This window comes from Euleptes europaea, chromosome 2 (assembly GCF_029931775.1).
Source record: "Euleptes europaea isolate rEulEur1 chromosome 2, rEulEur1.hap1, whole genome shotgun sequence".
NCBI lineage: Eukaryota > Metazoa > Chordata > Lepidosauria > Squamata > Sphaerodactylidae > Euleptes > Euleptes europaea.
Window position 1 is genome coordinate 116,661,265 of NC_079313.1, and position 17,373 is coordinate 116,678,637.

Here is a 17,373-nt window from a genome sequence, read left to right on the forward strand (position 1 = left end):
TGATGTCATAGATACCACTCTCCAAAGCAGCCATTTTCTCCTGGGGAACTCATCTCTTTAGTCTGGAGATCAGCTGTAATTCTGGGAGATCTCCAGGCCCCCACATGAAGGTTGGCAACCTTATGTCAAACTCTTCCTTACTGGTGAATTAAAATAAGTAATTGTCCTGCTCTAAAGGTATGCAAAAAAGGCATTCAAGGAGTGCCTTTACCGTAGCTAAGTGCTGTGCAGTAATGTCATCCATTGATTTTTGGTGGCTGCATATGTTCTCTGAGCAGATGACAGAATGCTTCCCAATTGCTAACACTGATTTGGTCTACACACAAATTCCCAAAAGATATCCTAAATGCACTCAGCATTCTACTGGGACCATGAGCAAAGCCACCAGAAGAGACTGCAGACTTCAGCAGGGTTATTGTTTTTACTTCACTGCTATTAAGGAAGAAAGTGGAAACGGCATGTGTAGTAAAATGTAGCCCAGATTGCATGTAGGGGTTTTTGTATATTACTGGGTCCTAATCTATTGTGAATCTTTACACATAAGGTAGAAATAAATTAGTGTTCTAGTTCAGCTGATAATACTGGCGGTTGTTTGAGGGCCTTATAGATTGGGTGACTGCCTGTGTAATGTCTTGTGTACATGTTAAATATGGTTTATACATTACCTTGTTGGATTATGATGAATATTGTGTTTTCAATTAAGTCTTTGTCTTTATATTATCTTGGAATGTGCTTGAGATGATGCTGATGCTGATAATAATTAAATTTTAAATAATAATAATACATATAAATAAAACACAATGCCGTTGGTTCTTGTAGGTTATCCGGGCTGTGTAACCGTGGTCTTGGAATTTTCTTTCCTGACGTTTCGCCAGCAACTGTGGCAGGCATCTTCAGAGTAGAAACACTGAAGGACAGTGTCTCTCAGTGTCAAGGGTGTAGGAAGAGTAATATATAGTCAGAAAGGGGTTGGGTTTGAGCTGAGTATTGTCCTGCAAAAGTATTGTCCTGTAAGTACTGATACTTACAGGACAATACTTTTGCAGGACAATACTCAGCTCAAACCCAACCCCTTTCTGACTATATATTACTCTTCCTACACCCTTGACACTGAGAGACACTGTCCTTCAGTGTTTCTACTCTGAAGATGCCTGCCACAGTTGCTGGCGAAACGTCAGGAAAGAAAATTCCAAGACCACGGTTACACAGCCCGGATAACCTACAAGAACCAATGAACTCTGACCGTGAAAGCCTTTGACAATATTTTAAAACACAATGCCAATCATTAAAAAACCCCAAACAGGATCAGTTGAATATCTGGTTTAAGTCTGTATTTTTGTGCCAGCTGCATGAGATCTAGGCTGACTTTCTGTTCCTCCTCTGCTGCAGATATTTATCCTGGGAGTGGGTCAAAGCATGAGTCTTTAGTGTGTGCTAAAGGGCAAAAGCCAAAGGTCTCTTGGCTATTGCCTGTGAACCTGTGAGTTGGACCAGATGTATGTATTTTTTCTTTGCATGTTCATCTGAATGATATCATTTCTATATTTATTTTTTCTTTGCATGTTCGTCTGAATGATATCATTTTTATATATTTTTTTGTAAGTCACTTCAAGTCTCCACGGTGGGGAGAAAAGAGGGATAGCAGTGCCTAAGAAAGAAATTATTTCAAATTTAAGCATGTTAATACAGCTCAATGCAGCTAGTTCAGAGCCGTATTTCAAACATCTCCTTAAGTAGATAGTACAGTTTTTCACAGAATAGTCCAGCAACCATAATTGGCAACAGCAGCAATGTACCAGTCCATTATGTACAGAGGTGCTAACTTAAAAAAAGGGTGTTTGTTATCTATGGTATGTTTCATAGGTTCAAAGGAATCAATGCCCCTTTGCAATAAAACAAAAGCAAATGGTAACAAAGCAATTGGGTGTCCCCACTTCCTTCAATTTATTTGTCTCCAGACTAATTCAGGTCTTTATCAGAGTGGAACAAAAACAGGGAAATTGCTTAATTTGTCTGACGGTTTCCAGATTGTAGAAACTTGCCATGTACAAACACCATGAGAAGTTAGAAAATACAGCTGTTGCATTCACTTTTAAATCACAAGAACATCTTGAGACTCCAGTCTAGTGAGAAAACGCCATTATTCCATGAAGCATGAAATAAATCGTTGCCTGTCACCCAAACAAATAGTAGTTAACCATAAGCACCAGTATAAATACATCCACTCAACTTGTCATTATTAACTTAGGGCCTGCTGTATCTGAATGTCTAGTAAACAGGCTTAGTTACAATGTACCATCTCAGAGACCGATATCCCAATTCACAGCTGGCAGATATTAACTATAGCTGAGATACACTGATTAATACATCCATTTCCCATATTTAGTGGTAAACTGCAGTACTGCAGTCCAAGCTCTGCTCACGACCTGAGTTTGATCCCAACGGAAGTTGGTTTCAGGTAGTCGGCTCAAGGTTTACTCAGCCTTCCATCCTTCCAAGGTCAGTAAAATGAGTACCCAGATTGCTGGGAGTAAAGTGTAGACGACCGGGAAAGGCAATGGTAAACCAGCCTGTAAACATAGTCTGCCTATTAAGCATGATGTGACATCACCCAATGGGTCAGTAATGTCCCGGTGCTTGCACAGGGGACTACCTTTACCTTTTTTTTCCATACTAAAAATGTTCAATATTGGATTGATGAAAGGCATATTTACAAGCTAACTACTAGCTTCCTCCATATCAAAATGGATGACTGTAGGGAATTAACAATGGGCATGGTTCCTCCTGGGCATCTATGACATAGAGAATCTAGTAGAGTTTCTGTTCTAAAGCATCTATATATCTAGCACACTTTTATCATGCACTTCTTCCAACAAGTTCAGGGCGACATACATGGTCCTTCTTTCCCATGTTATCCTCACCACAATCTTGTCAGGTAAGTTAGGCTAAGTGAGAGGGGGACTAGCTCAAGGCTACCCAAAATGCACCATGGCAGAGGGAGGATCTGAGCCCAAGTCGCCCAGATACTAGCCCAATACATAAACAGCCACACCACCACTAGTGCAATCCTAAGCATGTGTACTTGCAAGTAAGTTCCCCTGATTTAGTCCCTAGTAAGTATGTTTAGGACTGCAGCCTAAGCATTTAACGCTGGTCCAAAGCATTTTCATTCGTGAGACGCAAATCCAAATGGTACAGTCAGGCACTCACACACAATTTGCAGCACTTTCCATTGGGAGCTTAAGCTATGTTGAAATGGTGAACAGGAGTTGCATAAGAGCATTATTGTGGCCTTGCACACAGCCCGTTCACATAATCATAGAATCACAGTGTTGGAAGGGACCACCAGGATCATCTAGTCCAACCCCCTGCCTAAGGCAGGAAATTCACAAGTACCTCCCCCACCCACACCCCCAGTGACCCCTACTCCATGCCCAGAAGATGGCCAAGATGCCCTCTCATGATCTGCCTAAGGTCACAGAATCAGTATTGCTGACAGATGACCATTCATTTCAACACAACTTGTGCAGGAGAGATTCCTGGTGGAATTGTGGCCCATGTCACAAATTCGGCTTCCACTTGGAACCCTTTATGGCACTCAACATCCAATTCCCCACTCCTCACTGTTAAGAGAACCTTTTCTGTTCTCCTCTCCTGTCCCAACAACTGATGTGATATCTATTGAATTAAATGGAGCAAAGACCATTTGCGGGAGAGATGGTGGCATGGCATACCCCGATCTCATCAGATCTCGGAAGCTAAGTGGGGTCAAAGGGAGACAACCAAGGAAGACAATGGTCAACCACCTCTGCTTCTTACTTGCCTTGAAAGCCCCTGACTGGGGTTGCCATGACGTGGCTAAGGCTTGACAGCACTTTACACACACACGTCCATTTGCATGAAAGAAATTCAGGTCCATTTGCCAGGCAAGAACTAGTGAGGAGTTATGCATGGCATTCCAGGATTTCAAGGCAACAGGCAAGTCAAGGGAGGTGAATAACCCACTAGAGATGCTGCTTACCGGTTCTGTAACCTGTGTTATTGAGGTACACTGCAAAAGTGCGGATTTCATGCTGGGCTTGCCAGGATGGAGAGGAGCAGTTTTCATTGTTGGTGTAGGTGTTGTGGTTGTGGACATATTTCCCTGTGAGAATAGAGGAGCGGGACGGGCAGCACATTGGCGTTGTCACGAAGGCATTGATGAAGTGAGCCCCTCCCTGTTCCATGATCCGCCTTGTCTTATTCATCACTTGCATTGAACCTGAGGAAAGGGAGAAGAAAAAAGAACATCACATGAGAACAAGATAAAGAAGCTGCTTTTGTTATTTTTCAGTTGAGGGAACCATCTGTAACGTGGTTAATTCAGTAAATGCTAGGCAAAAGAAAACACATCATGTTGCAATGAGAACAATGATGTTGGGGGGGATGTCATTTGGTAGATATATCAGGTTGGATCCTGCCTAAAATTTCTGCCTGTGCAAGGTGTGTGTGTGTGGATTTTAACCAGTTCTCCTTCCTGCAACAGACCTCTGATTTTCCACAAGCTATCCCTGGGGGATCCTGCCTCCTTCAGGAATAGCATTTCAGGGGGCCTTTTGGCCTGCAGTGGGGACAAAGGGAAATCACAGCTCTGTGGATGGAAACCCATCCATCCATGGAAATTTAAGGTGGGGTCCAAGTCATCCTACCTCCTTCCGCTTCTCTTATGTGCCAACTGTGTTGCACATAGATTGGGTGGGGGGTCATCTAAAGATTTTTACTTAGAGGAGGATTTTTTTAAACTGCCTTGTTAATGTCATAAATCTAGGGCTTAGCTTTCTCATCTCGAGAATCAACAATTTATCCTGCCCTCATTACCACTCATAGCTCTGCTCAAGGAATTTAGAAGCCAGAATGGCACTCATCATGACATCAACTCTAGAACTGAGGTTAATTCAAACATCAGGTTTTGAAGACCTGCAGTGCAATCCAAAGAAGACTTTAAGTTCTTCTAAGTCTATTGAAGTCAACAGGACTTGGGAAGAGTGGCACCGCTTAGGATGCCCTAATGGAGGGAAAACTCATGCATAACTCCAAGGAACAATCGAGTCAGTCCGGGGGTAAACGTGAGTGAAAGTACCCATGCATAAAGGACCCAAGATAAGATGTATATAACCCCACAGATAGAACATCACTGAAGGTCCCTAGTCAGTGAGCTTGGAAAAGCTTTTTAGTCAAAATCAATAGAATATCTAACTTAAGCTTTGAAAATAATGCTCTATTCTCACCTACTGGATGGCACACAAAAAAAGGAGCAAAATGGGATGCTTTTTATAGTGGCACTATTCAGTACTCACTCTCTTTTCCTCTGGCTATGGAGATATCCAGAAGAAAAGGGAAGCAAAAAAAAAAAATAGCTAAGAGCTGCAGTATTTAGAGAATCTGCCTTCGAGGCACAATGGAATTTTTTTTAAAGGTAGCTGAAAAAGGCTCAACACTGTGTATTCCTTTGCCTTAAATGGCATTAAACAGTTAAAACTAACCTCTCTTCTATTCCTCCCATCATACAAAAAAAAAAAAAAAAAAAAAAGCAACCAGCCAGAAAGGAGAAAAACCAGTCATGCTGGAGGAAAACCAGCCAGTTGGCAAACCTAGTTCTACAGTGCCCAGAAACTGAATCAATACAGCAAACACTGGGGGAAACTAGTAATCTCCTTCCATCCCCATGAGTTTACACAACCCCCAAACCAACAGTGAATTATGCAAAATGGCTATGGATGACAAGGAAGATGCTTTATATTAAACCCTTCTAAAAATAAAAGCACAATGGCTTCTTTCCGTCTTTTTCCTGTTCCAAAGCAGGTTCAAGGTATATGGTTTGCCTAGATTAGAAGTTACTTTGCCCTGACCTGGATGGTCCAGGCTAGCCTGATCTCATCAGATCTCAGAAGGTAAGCAGGGTTGACCCTGGTTAGTAAATGGATGGGAGACTGCCAAGGAATACCAAGGTCTCTATGTAAGTCTCTTGCCTTGAAACCCCTACGGGGTCGCCATAAGTTGTCTGCAACCCTTTACATACACACAGAAGTTACTTTATCTTAATGAGGGCTGACAAAAAAAGGAAACAAGGACACCCTGAAAATGTTGGTCTGTTCCCAAATGTCACTATTTCTTTTTATAATTCTCCTAGGAGTTCATCCCAAAGCAGCTGCTGCACTTCAAATTTTAATTTGCCTTTCCAAGGATTTTCATAGCTTGATATGCTCCATTATGGTTTCTATCTTAAGCAGGCAATACACATCAGATGCAACTTAGCGGGAGGTTTTGTTTCCTAATGGACAGATGAGAGAAAGTCACAGTTTCTGGACTGAATGTTTTTCAGCTTCAGGGTTAGAGAATATTAATTGGACATGCACATGTGTGAATTTGATGGCTGTTCTTTCCATGCCCTGATTATGACTTCTTCCCTAGATGCAGCATAGATGCAGATTACCCAGAGCAAAACCTGGTCTGGAACTCCTCCAGATTTGGGTACCCAGCTGAAACGATAATAAAACATGAAATGGACTTCTGAATATTACACCTAGGTATTCCTTCTTGAGTTCCAGAAGAAAGCTGTGTGTTATACATTTAACAATTAAACAAAGAAAAGAAAGATCTCTCTGAAATCTCTACTAGCCACAAGGTCAAACTGCTTTAAACCTTCTTTTGACAGCCTTTCATGTTTGATGGGCACCAAGGGACGCACCTGTATGCCTGCAAGCCCCCTACCTGTGCATAGCTGTCCAATGGGAGGGGGGCCTCAGGCTAAAATACAGTGAGAATTAATATGAGTAAAACTTATAATAACACCTTTTCAAGACAAGAGGTTTGCATTAAGGGAGATTCAGCAGGCTTAGGGCCATGTGGTTTTCTTTGATCTCTCCATCAGCAGTTAGCAAAGGTCAAAGAGAGCTCAGTTACCTATGTTGCTCTGGGCAACACTCTGTGATAAAAAGGGCATCTCTACCTAGTTCCTAAGAGAGATGAGACAGCCAGAAGATGTAAGAAGCAGTTATTGTACCTCTCCATAGATAAGTCAAGTAACAATAGGACAAATCAAAGAGTCTAACAGCGCAGGCTGAGAGTACTAGACTTTCCAACTGTGAGGGAATATTTTGTTATCACTGTATTGCAGGGCTGGCATATAAACATTGTTGCCTAAATGGATCTAGTGCATGGTGGACTGTGAGCATTTTCATATGGTTTTAAGCCATCTTGGGGTCTTTCTCAAGCTATTTATGCTGATAATTTTTTTTTACACAGAAGAGAAACGAGAGGGGTAAACATTTGTAATTTTAATAATTCTGACCATGTTAGGTTTTACCATTGCACGACCAACTTGACTGACCCAAGAGTTGCTTTAACCCTCATGTGTGAAAACTCCCTCAGTACCCATCATGCCAATCAGATCTGTCTGGTGTGATAATTGCAACAATCTACTTGTGTATCAGAAACGTACAGAAAGCACAGCTATGATGCAGCTAGTTAATATAGCTATCTGAATCAACTTTCAGATGTTATGTCAAATCATATTTTGTTTAAAAGAGCCTGTGTGGTGTAGTGGTTAGAACATAGAACTAATATCTGGGAGAACCAGTTTCAAATCCTCACTGTACCATGAAGTGTGCTGGGTGATCTTGGGCTAGTCACTCTCTTTGTAAGTCTAACCTACTTTATCGGGTTGTTGTGAAGATAAATCATGTATGCCAACTTGAGTTTCTTGGTGGAAGGCCAGAGTACAACAGCATTAGAAGGACTGATGATAGAACTTGCCTAAATCAGATACTTCCCCTATAGACATAAAGTTATTTTGGAGTGATTTTGTGATGTCTACAATAAAAATACTTAGCACGCATGTAACGGTATAGATTGATGAACATATTACAAACATATCCTTTAATGTTCCTTACAATTCTGTAAAGTGAGTCAATATTATCCCTTTATTGTAAATCGTCTGGGGCTGACAGAAAATATTTTGCAGAGGTAGAGCGGCAAGTGCCTTCTGTTCTCAGGACCACTAAGAGACAAAGATTCCCTGGGGCCTCCGTCACAGACCCAATCCAAATATTATTTTCATTTATTTAATGCTCTCTTCTTCTTCCCAGTGGGGAACCGAAAGCTTTTAACATCATTCTCCCCTACTTTGTTTTACCCTCACAACAACCTGTGAGGTAGGTGAGGCTGAGAGACAGTGGCCAAAGTCACCCAGCAAGCTTCCACAGCAAAGTGGGGGATTCAAACGTCAGTTTCCCAGATCATACTCAGACTAACCACTGCGCCCCATTTGCTTATGTTCTATGAGCCCCAAGGATATCCAGGGCCGCCAGAATTTTGTCACCCTACTCTCGCGCTGGCCCTATCTATTCTGCTTACCCAAGTTTTTTATTGTTAGGTTAAAAAACACACACCACACAATTAGACTACCTGTGACCTGGTTAGCGGCTATATTGTTTATATCTTTGAGGAGTGCAAGCTATACACCAGAATGCTTGCAAGATTAACCTCAGGACAGTTCCCTTCTTTATTTATTGATTTATATCACACCTCTCTTCTGTAGAACTCAAGGAGGCATGCATACGGTTCAAACTGTGGCTCTTTACCTATTGCATTGATGTTTTAAACTGTATTGCATTAGTAGGGCATTATACTGGATTTTTTCTCTCCATCTGCCTCCTTCTAGGCATGGTACTTCAGTCATTTCATTTACTGTCTCTTTTAAATGTTGTTGTTGTACTCATTGAATGATGTGTTAATGAGTTATTTCACAAGGATGTTACAAGGATGAATTAGATGAGGAGAGGCAACCACGGTACAGGTTAAAAAGAGGCTGACACAACTTTTTATCCATGCAGTTCTCATGACCCTCATCATAGCCATCTTTTGTGTGGTCAAACAGGACCTTTTCTTTCCTTTTTCACCGGTAGAAATCCTGGTTGGATCCAGTCACTCCACTGAGCAAAGTCTGAAGCCTTCCTTCGGCCTAAGGAACATTCCCCCAACTTAAGTTCTTCCACTGGAGGAACAGCCACTTAAGTTGGAGGAAGTCTCCTTAGGTTGGGAAGAAGGCTTTAGTCTTTGCTGAGCAGAGTGGATGGATCTACTCCAGTGAGACCTAAAACACTTAACGATGGAGAAGCTGCAGCTCACTGAGCCCTTCCCTTTCATTTTTATCTAGGAGGTTTCAGTGCCCCCACCCCCCGGTCTTCAGGGTGTGTGGCTGGATACAGGCCACTATTGTGAGAATTTCCCAGGGGAAAGTGAGCTACCTTATGCTCAGTGCAGACATCAGAGACAACTGTGGTTCCTTAAATCGGTGAACCAATAACTGAAATAGCCTAGATAGCCTTTCTTCAGGTATGGAAAATGCTGCAACAGCAACCCTATTCCCAAAAAGAATCAAGGTTGTCTGTTTTTCACATGTCATTTCAAAGACTGGCAACAAGAAAAGCATGCAGTGAACAACAACATAAATGCAACCCCCTGTTTTGCAAATTCAGCAGACACTACATTGGTTGGCACTTTCATTCTTCCAATGCTAACTTTCTTCCTTTTTCAAAAATGGAGCAACCATTTGTAGACAATTTTTAAAGCTGCAGACAGTCAGGAAATGGGAGATGTTAGCTTTCCCATCTCATGCTTAAGAAGGGAGCCCTCCCTCCCTCCAAAATAACCTCGGCTGAATCAATGTTTTGTCACTGCTATTAAAACACAATTTTAACCACCCCTTTAAATGATGGAGGCATCTGTGCGGAAATAACACTACATGTTAAGTCTCCCCATGGGTACACTAACCTCCTTTAATAAAACCATTGTAATGACAAGACCCTATATATCAACAGTCTTTAATACAGAAACATATGATCTAATCTACTTTCACTGTATAAGAATTAACACAGAGTGACAGGTCACTGGAAGGTTAAAAAAAAAATCCAGGATATCCTTTCAGTGCTATCTTAATTAGGCCAGTTTTAAATATTTTAAAGCAATGTCAACTCATCCAACAAAAACTTGTTCCCTCTGTACTGCCTCCCAACACAAACTTGGAAATGCAAAAGGAAAAACAGAAACTGGATTCTTCTCCTTTGTAGAGCATCGCTTTGTGCTAATCAGTCACTGCAATCTAAGCAAAACATCTGTCTCTGGGGCAGGAAAAGCCTTCTAGACTGTCATCAGTTATGTTCCAAAGTACTGTGCCTTTGAAAAATGTCAGCATCTTACATGGAAGGCAATCTCCAATTACAAATCAGAGCAACAACTAAAACATTTTGAAGATTAGAAGCGTATGGTGATGTTATGCGTTGGCCTATATGGTGGAGCCCAGTCTTCTGCTAGATTGGGGAAAGAACAACAGAAATGTAGGGCATCAACAATGCAATCCTAAGAACACTTTCTTGGCAGTAAACCCCTCTGAATAGACCTCAAAAAGATACAGAGTATACCTGCTTTGATGCACTGAACATTGTAGAACTAGGGTGTTGGAATGGTTTACACTGTTGGACTAGGGCTTGGGAAAACTGGGATCAAGTCCCCACCCAGCCATCAATGCGCTGGGAAACCTTGGTCTAGTCATTGCCTCCTAGCCTTACCCACCTTCAGTCATGAATCAAGGGCCTAAAGGCCATGGATTCATTATAATTCTTTCCAACCTGTCACTGAATTTCCTGGGCTTCTATGACCTTTCCTTGACAGAATGGCCTGCTCAGACATCCACAGCATCCCTCTCTGATATGTGAACCACTATCAAACAGCCATTTATTTGACTAGCGGCACTCCAATTTTGTGCAGAGAGGAAGAGACTTTGGACAATCTACAAATATCTCATCCCAGGAAGTCCGGCATACTGGAAATATTAACAAGAGTGTTGCCAGTGGGATATGTGACTTCATGTAGGAGATGGCGTAAGCTGTGTGGATTTCCTCACAGGGTTTTTTGTTTACCCTTTTTTGGCTTTTGTACTCTGCATGCAACCCTTTAAAACCTGGCAGGAAGCTTTTCTATGTCTTAGATTCACATGCTATCCAATTGGTTGAGGGAACAAAGGGGGAGGGGGTGACCTCGGTTCCTCTCATGTAAAAAGCCAGGTGGTGGTAGTAGTTTACCAAACCCCCTACCTACCCACAGGCTAATCAGGGCAGGTGGAAAGGAGGTGGTGGGTTGAGGAGGGGAGAAGGGGGCTCCTTGGTTGATCCATTCAACTTCAGGTGATCCCTGATTCCTCAACAAATTATCCAGACTAAATTTTCCACTAATGGAAGGGGAGAGGCAATTTCCGCGGATTTCCCCTTCTCCCTAAAACCAACGTTGTATAAAGTTCCTCAAGATTCCCTATCCCTCAGAGCTGCATCTTAGAGAAATTAGTGGGCTAGTATGAGATAGGGTTGGCAGTAAAGTTCCGTTCTGCTGATGGAAAATTTAGTCTGGATCCTACCCAAGGTGTTTAAGAATCATGTATGCTCCCCTGAGGTTCTTGGAAGATGTGTGGAATATTTATGTCATAAATAAAATCCTGCTAAGCTCCCACTCTATTTGAGATATGAACAGGAATTTCTCATTTGCCTTTGCAGTGCTAAGGACAAAGAAAGTGAAGGTTTGTTTTAAAAGACTGCTGATGTTCTTGGGATGATATATTCTACACCCAATACCAATTTCAGACCTCAGTTTGGTTCCTCCATAGAATCATAATTTCCCTACATTGTTACTATTTTAGTTAACGTCCAGTAGCATCTTAGAGACCAAGATTTTCAGGGTATAACTTTCAACAGTCAAAGGTCTCTTCATCAGACTGTCGAAAGCTTATACCCTGAAAATCTTATTGGTGGCTAAGATGCTACTGGACCCTAAACTGTTCTACTGCAGACCAACACAGTTACCCACTGAAATTATTATGTTATGAGAATGCCAATGTGTGTAGTGGTTAAAGTGTTGGACTAGGATCTGGAAAACCCAGGTTCAAATCCCCACTTCTATTATGGAAGCTCACTGGGTGACCTTGGGCCAGTAACACACTCTTAGTATTTGGATGGGAGACCTCCAAGGAGTCCCAGTGGTATGACGTGGAGGCAGGCACTGGCAAACCACCCCTGAATGTCTCTTGCTTTGAAAACCCTACAGGGTCAACTATAAGTCCGCTGTGACTTGATAGCAAAAAAAAAGGTTAACAATCTTGGGCCAGTCACACACTCCTAGCCATGACCTTGGTAAGTATTTGGATGGGAGATCTCCAAGGAATACCAGAGGCATGATGCGGAGGCAGGCAATGGCAAACCACCTCTGAGCATCTCTTGCCTTGAAAATTAGATGGGGTTGCCATAAGTCAGCTGTGACTTGATGGCAAAAAATAATAACACTTGCACTCGCCTAATACACAAAAGATATGGTTTGCAACAGAACCAATCACTGAAAAGAGGAACTCTTTATTTTCTGCACCATACAGAGAGCTTGTCAACTTTCTCAAACGGTATGGTGTAGTGGACTATACTGGATATAGGGCTGGGAGACAGACTTAAGTTCAATATGAGTTCAATAAGAGGCTCCTGGGATAGCCTTAGGCAAATCAAATGCTCTCAATCTTTTCCCACTCTGCAAAATGTAACATGAGACTATTAATGGTCTGCCTCACCAGATTGTGTAAGTGAAGATAACAGTGAAACATTTCACACAGTACAATAAATTTATATCAAATAAAAAAGATTGCAATGTAATATTGCAAAATACTTTCCCAGGCTGTATGGTTTATGTTCATAAAGGATGTTTTAATATTGGAAGTGCAAGTAGAAAAAAGACCAAATATGTAACCCCCCCCAAAAATGCCTATGCAAAGAAAGTGTTGTCCATTATAAATACATCATGGAGATGTGCTGAATTACACAAAGTTGTATCATGTATTGACCCTCTGTAGAAGCAATATTGAATTTTCTCCACCTAGCATTTTATTACTAGTGATCATGCAATTAACGCCAGGTCTGACAGCTCAAGGTACTGAAGAGTATGAATTAAAGTCTGAAGTGAGTCTGTATTAACTACAATTTGGGAGGTTGCAACTGTAAGTGGGCAAGTCAGCTCAGTCTTTCTGAAAAAATGTAATTATAGGACTGTCATAAATAGTTACTTTCCATGTGAACATTTTTGATATATAAATTGTCATCTAGGTTCTCCTTTAATTTGCTTTTAAAAAGCTGCTCGTGCAATCTCTGTGTTAAGATGAATATGAATCTTTCATGCCTCATTTTTAGCTCCTGAATAAGCGTATGAACGAACAACCTATTTCAATTTCTCTTGAACATATAAAACATCTTTAAGGATTAGAAACTTGTAACTTCTGGGCCCAGAAGCAAAAGGAATGTGTGGAGGGTATCGTTTATTGGAATATAACCCATCTTCTTTTACCCCCTTTTACAAAATTCTATTTTAGCAAAATTAGCTGCTGACTAGGGATCTACTCAGCAATTAATAATGCAATCTTAAACAGATTCACATCCTTCTAAGTCCATTTACTTAAGTGGATTTAAAATGCTGTAACTCTGCTCAGGATTCCCCTGTAAAACTATTCCATTAAGTAACCATGCCATGAAAAGCTTCAACTGTCCATTTCGACTACGGTAATTAAACCTCTCTGAAAGGGGCAGGACACACACACACCCCACCCCAACTGGCAACCCTACTTCTATGGCATCCAGTTTTGCAATAGCAAAAACACAATAGTTGGAGAAATTGATCCCAATTAGCCTGTTTAAAACAAACAAACACAGCAAGACCAGGGCTAACCGGGCCTTAAAACATGTGATTTTACTTACGGTATAACTTATCTATTAATTTCCACTTTTTACATTTTTTGTGTTTGTTTTTGTAAGCTTCTTCAAACATTTTTGAGAAGTTGCTAACAAACACCAATAAATAAGTAAGCAGAGAAAAGAATTGGATAGTGATCTTCAACTATTTCACAGGCTTCCACAAAGAAGACAAGTATCTATTTTTCTTGGTTGCCATTGACAAGAGGCAGCAGGTTACATTAAAGAAAGGCAGATTAAAGTTGCATGACTGCGCATACTTATTTGGAAGCAAGTCCCCTAAGTAAGCCCAGCTGGTTCCACTGGTAATTATAGTCAAGATCAGGCTCCATATGTCCTGGTCACCAGAACAGTTGGGGAATGGAAGCAACAGTTAAAGGCTAGATATAGGAGCAACACTCGTCAAATATAAATGAAATTCGTGGGAGAACGAAACCCTTTCAAACAGGATTTCTCCTTACATTTTCTACTCAGCTTCTTTCTCTCATCAGCTAAACACAAGAAAAGAGAAAGAACATCGTGTAAGGGTCCAATTTGGTATTTTGTTGTCCACAACTCAGATTATTTACACATGTTCTTTCCGTATTCGCTAACATCAGTGTAAATAGATATCCTAGGAAATAGGAATCCAGATAAAAATCTTATCTGCATTAAAACAAACAAACAATAAATTCCTAGATTTTTGCCCCTGCTTGTAAAACCTTCTGAATCTAGAAGACTGGTACTTTGAGACGAAACCCTCCTCAGTATATGATGAAATCTTTGATATAACTATAAACTGAAAGGATAGATTTTTAAAGAGCTTGAGGTAGCACACCGTGTATTCCTAAAAAGTTACATCCTTCTAAATCCGCTTAATTTAATGGACCACCTCTGTTAGTCTCTTGCTGTGAAAACCCCATAAGGGGTCGCCATAAGTCGGCTGCGACTTGACGACACACACAGAAGGGTGTAAGTCTGTTTAGGACTGCACTGATATAAATTGCATAAGTCTCTCAGCAATGAGCTCCAGTAAATATTCATTCTATCTGCAGGAGCAAAGCATGACCAAACTCTTCCAAAAGCTCACTTCTTGCTTACTACCCAAACTGCTAGCATCCATCTTCATGTTTTAACTCCATTTGTCCATTTTAGACTGATAAAGTTAGACATGTCAGCCCTAAAGCCATTTCAAAGAAAGTTCTTATTTCGATGTGATCTCACAGATCTCAAGGGACCTGACAATTCCCCCCTACAAGTTTCAGGAAACACATTTTCTCTGAACAGATCTTAATTTGTGTGGACACGTGGGCCATTGGGCTTGAAATTGGAAAGAGACAACAGAGCAAACGAACGTGCCGCCCAAAGGACATCGACAATTGCATCAGAGACAAGCTGGCTGGCGTAAAACAGATAGAGGATAAATTTTTAAGGACCACCCTCTGGGTTTTAGTCACAGGAGACTCCAAGATAATGTGCACAGCTTTTTGGTATATGCATTATTGAAACAGGTCTGTCTAGCTCTGAAAAACACAACGTTCTCACCAAAATAGATGACAAAAATCCTTACCTAACCTTGACTCATTTTAAACTAAGGTTTTAATTCCTATTCTACTGCAGTGAGATAAATGTTCTAGTCATTTTATGACCCCCAAGGAAAACCGGAATAGCACTTGACAGAAGGACTGATTCAAAAGGGAACCATGAACAAAATCACTGAAACCCAGCCATTGTTGGTTATCTTCTTATTTGTAACAGTGGCTGCCCCTGTGGAAGGCAAACAATGCCACTTTGGGTTTTCCTTGCATGAATGTGTCAAATATGAAAATTTTATTTTAATGCACATGAAGAAAAATAAAAACACCCTTGGTTTATGTTTCTTGCATATATAGGCAAAAAAAATTATATCAAAAATAAAATGGTGTCTATGTTCAACTACTAAAAATACATACAGAGCAGCCAATTGTCAAAATTGTTTGCACCTACAAATACTTTTTAATAATTCTCACGGTCCACACCATTGCATAATCATCCCTAATTATGGTTCCACTTCTGGGTTTCTATGTGGTGATGTTAGCACTTTATTAAATCAGCATTAATGTCTTATGTTTATGTAAATTTCAGTCGATGATAATGACCCTTCATCTGAGCCACTGCATGATTCCCCACTTTGCAGTTGCTTGAATCACTTTCTGTTATTGCAGTATGTGGATAAATTTCTTGGAGGAGTCTGGCCAGCATCCTCAGAGCTTGAACCTTGTCCTTCATGGCTTATCCATGAAGTTGAGGAAAATTAACTGTGTGAATCCTGGAGCTAGGAAGAGGTAATTGTGGAATCCCTTCTGGAAAAGCCACATAAGCACCTATTGTCCTTTGAGGGGTATCTCTTTTGGGGGCAAGGTACTCAAGTGAAGCACATCCAGGCAGCTTGAATGAGACTGATTCTCCAGACCCATTTCATTCTAGGTTAATGCCTGGTTATGGTACAAAAATCACCTTTGTCATCCTAATGGATAACGTGTACAGGGGAGGGGGCAGTATGATTCTGTTGCTTCTGCTGGAACTCTTGGCAACTTTCCGTTATCGCGGGTCACAGTATCCTCTGGATTGAATAGGGATTGGGGGCAGCACACACTGATAGTTCCATTCATATCTGTCTGATCAGTTTCAGAATGGACAACTTCTGTTCAAACCATGGGGTACCACAGAGATTGACCTTGTCCCCCTTACTTTTAAATATCTACAAGAAACTGTTGGGAGAGATCATTTGAAGATATGGATAAGGTGTCATTAATACGCTGATGACATTCAGCCATATTTCTCTTTGTCATCCGAATCAAATGAGATGGTGAATGTTCTGAACTGGTACCTGGAGGCAGCAACAGGGTAGATGATGCTAGGCTCAGTCCAGGTCAAATGGAGACACTGTCTGTTAGTCAAAAATGATGCCAGTCAGAGGTTAAGGGTCAGTCTGTTATGGACAGAGTGTCACTTCCTCTGAGATGGAACATTGACAGCTTTGGGTACTGTTAGATTCAGATCCTCAGGTGGAAGTATAGATCTCATTTGTTGCACCAAGCATCTTTAACAATCTTTGGCCTGTTCACCAAAAGTGGGACTTGGCAATGGTTAAGTACTCACAAATCACATCCAGGTTAGACCACTGTGATGCACAAGGTTGCCAACCTCCAGGTACTAGCTGGAGATCTCCTGCTATTACAACTGATCTCCAGCCAATAGAGATCAGTTCACCTGGAGAAAGTGGCCGCTTTGGCAATTGGACTCTATATGCAATTCTGTTTAGATTCATATTGTTATCTCCAGGTCAAAAGCCTGCATTTATCATCTCCTCTAAACAGTCATGTCCTCAACTAGTGCACAGGACTATCAGCATTGGAAATGAGGGCCTTGTTTTGATGGCAAAACATATTGAGCAAGAACTGCATTACGTATGCAGGAAACACCAGAAGATTTAAAAAAAAATATATAAACAAGCAGCAAAACTGAGAAAAAGAATACCCTTGAGATATCCTTCCAACCTTATGCAATATTTTCATATTATTTAGAGAAGAGATAATAAGGCAAA

At 41.0% G+C, this 17,373-nt stretch overlaps 1 protein-coding gene across 2 annotated transcripts in view; it reads right to left on the reverse strand.

Moving 5' to 3' along the window:
• Nucleotides 1-17,373, reverse strand: part of SULF2 (sulfatase 2) — a 130,425-nt gene that overhangs the window by 112,337 nt on the left and 715 nt on the right. For both annotated transcript variants that reach the window (XM_056867449.1, XM_056867450.1), the window contains exon 2: nucleotides 4,022-4,261. In XM_056867449.1, coding sequence (XP_056723427.1) covers nucleotides 4,022-4,261 — 240 coding nt within the window. The remainder of the gene's footprint in view (nucleotides 1-4,021; nucleotides 4,262-17,373) is intronic.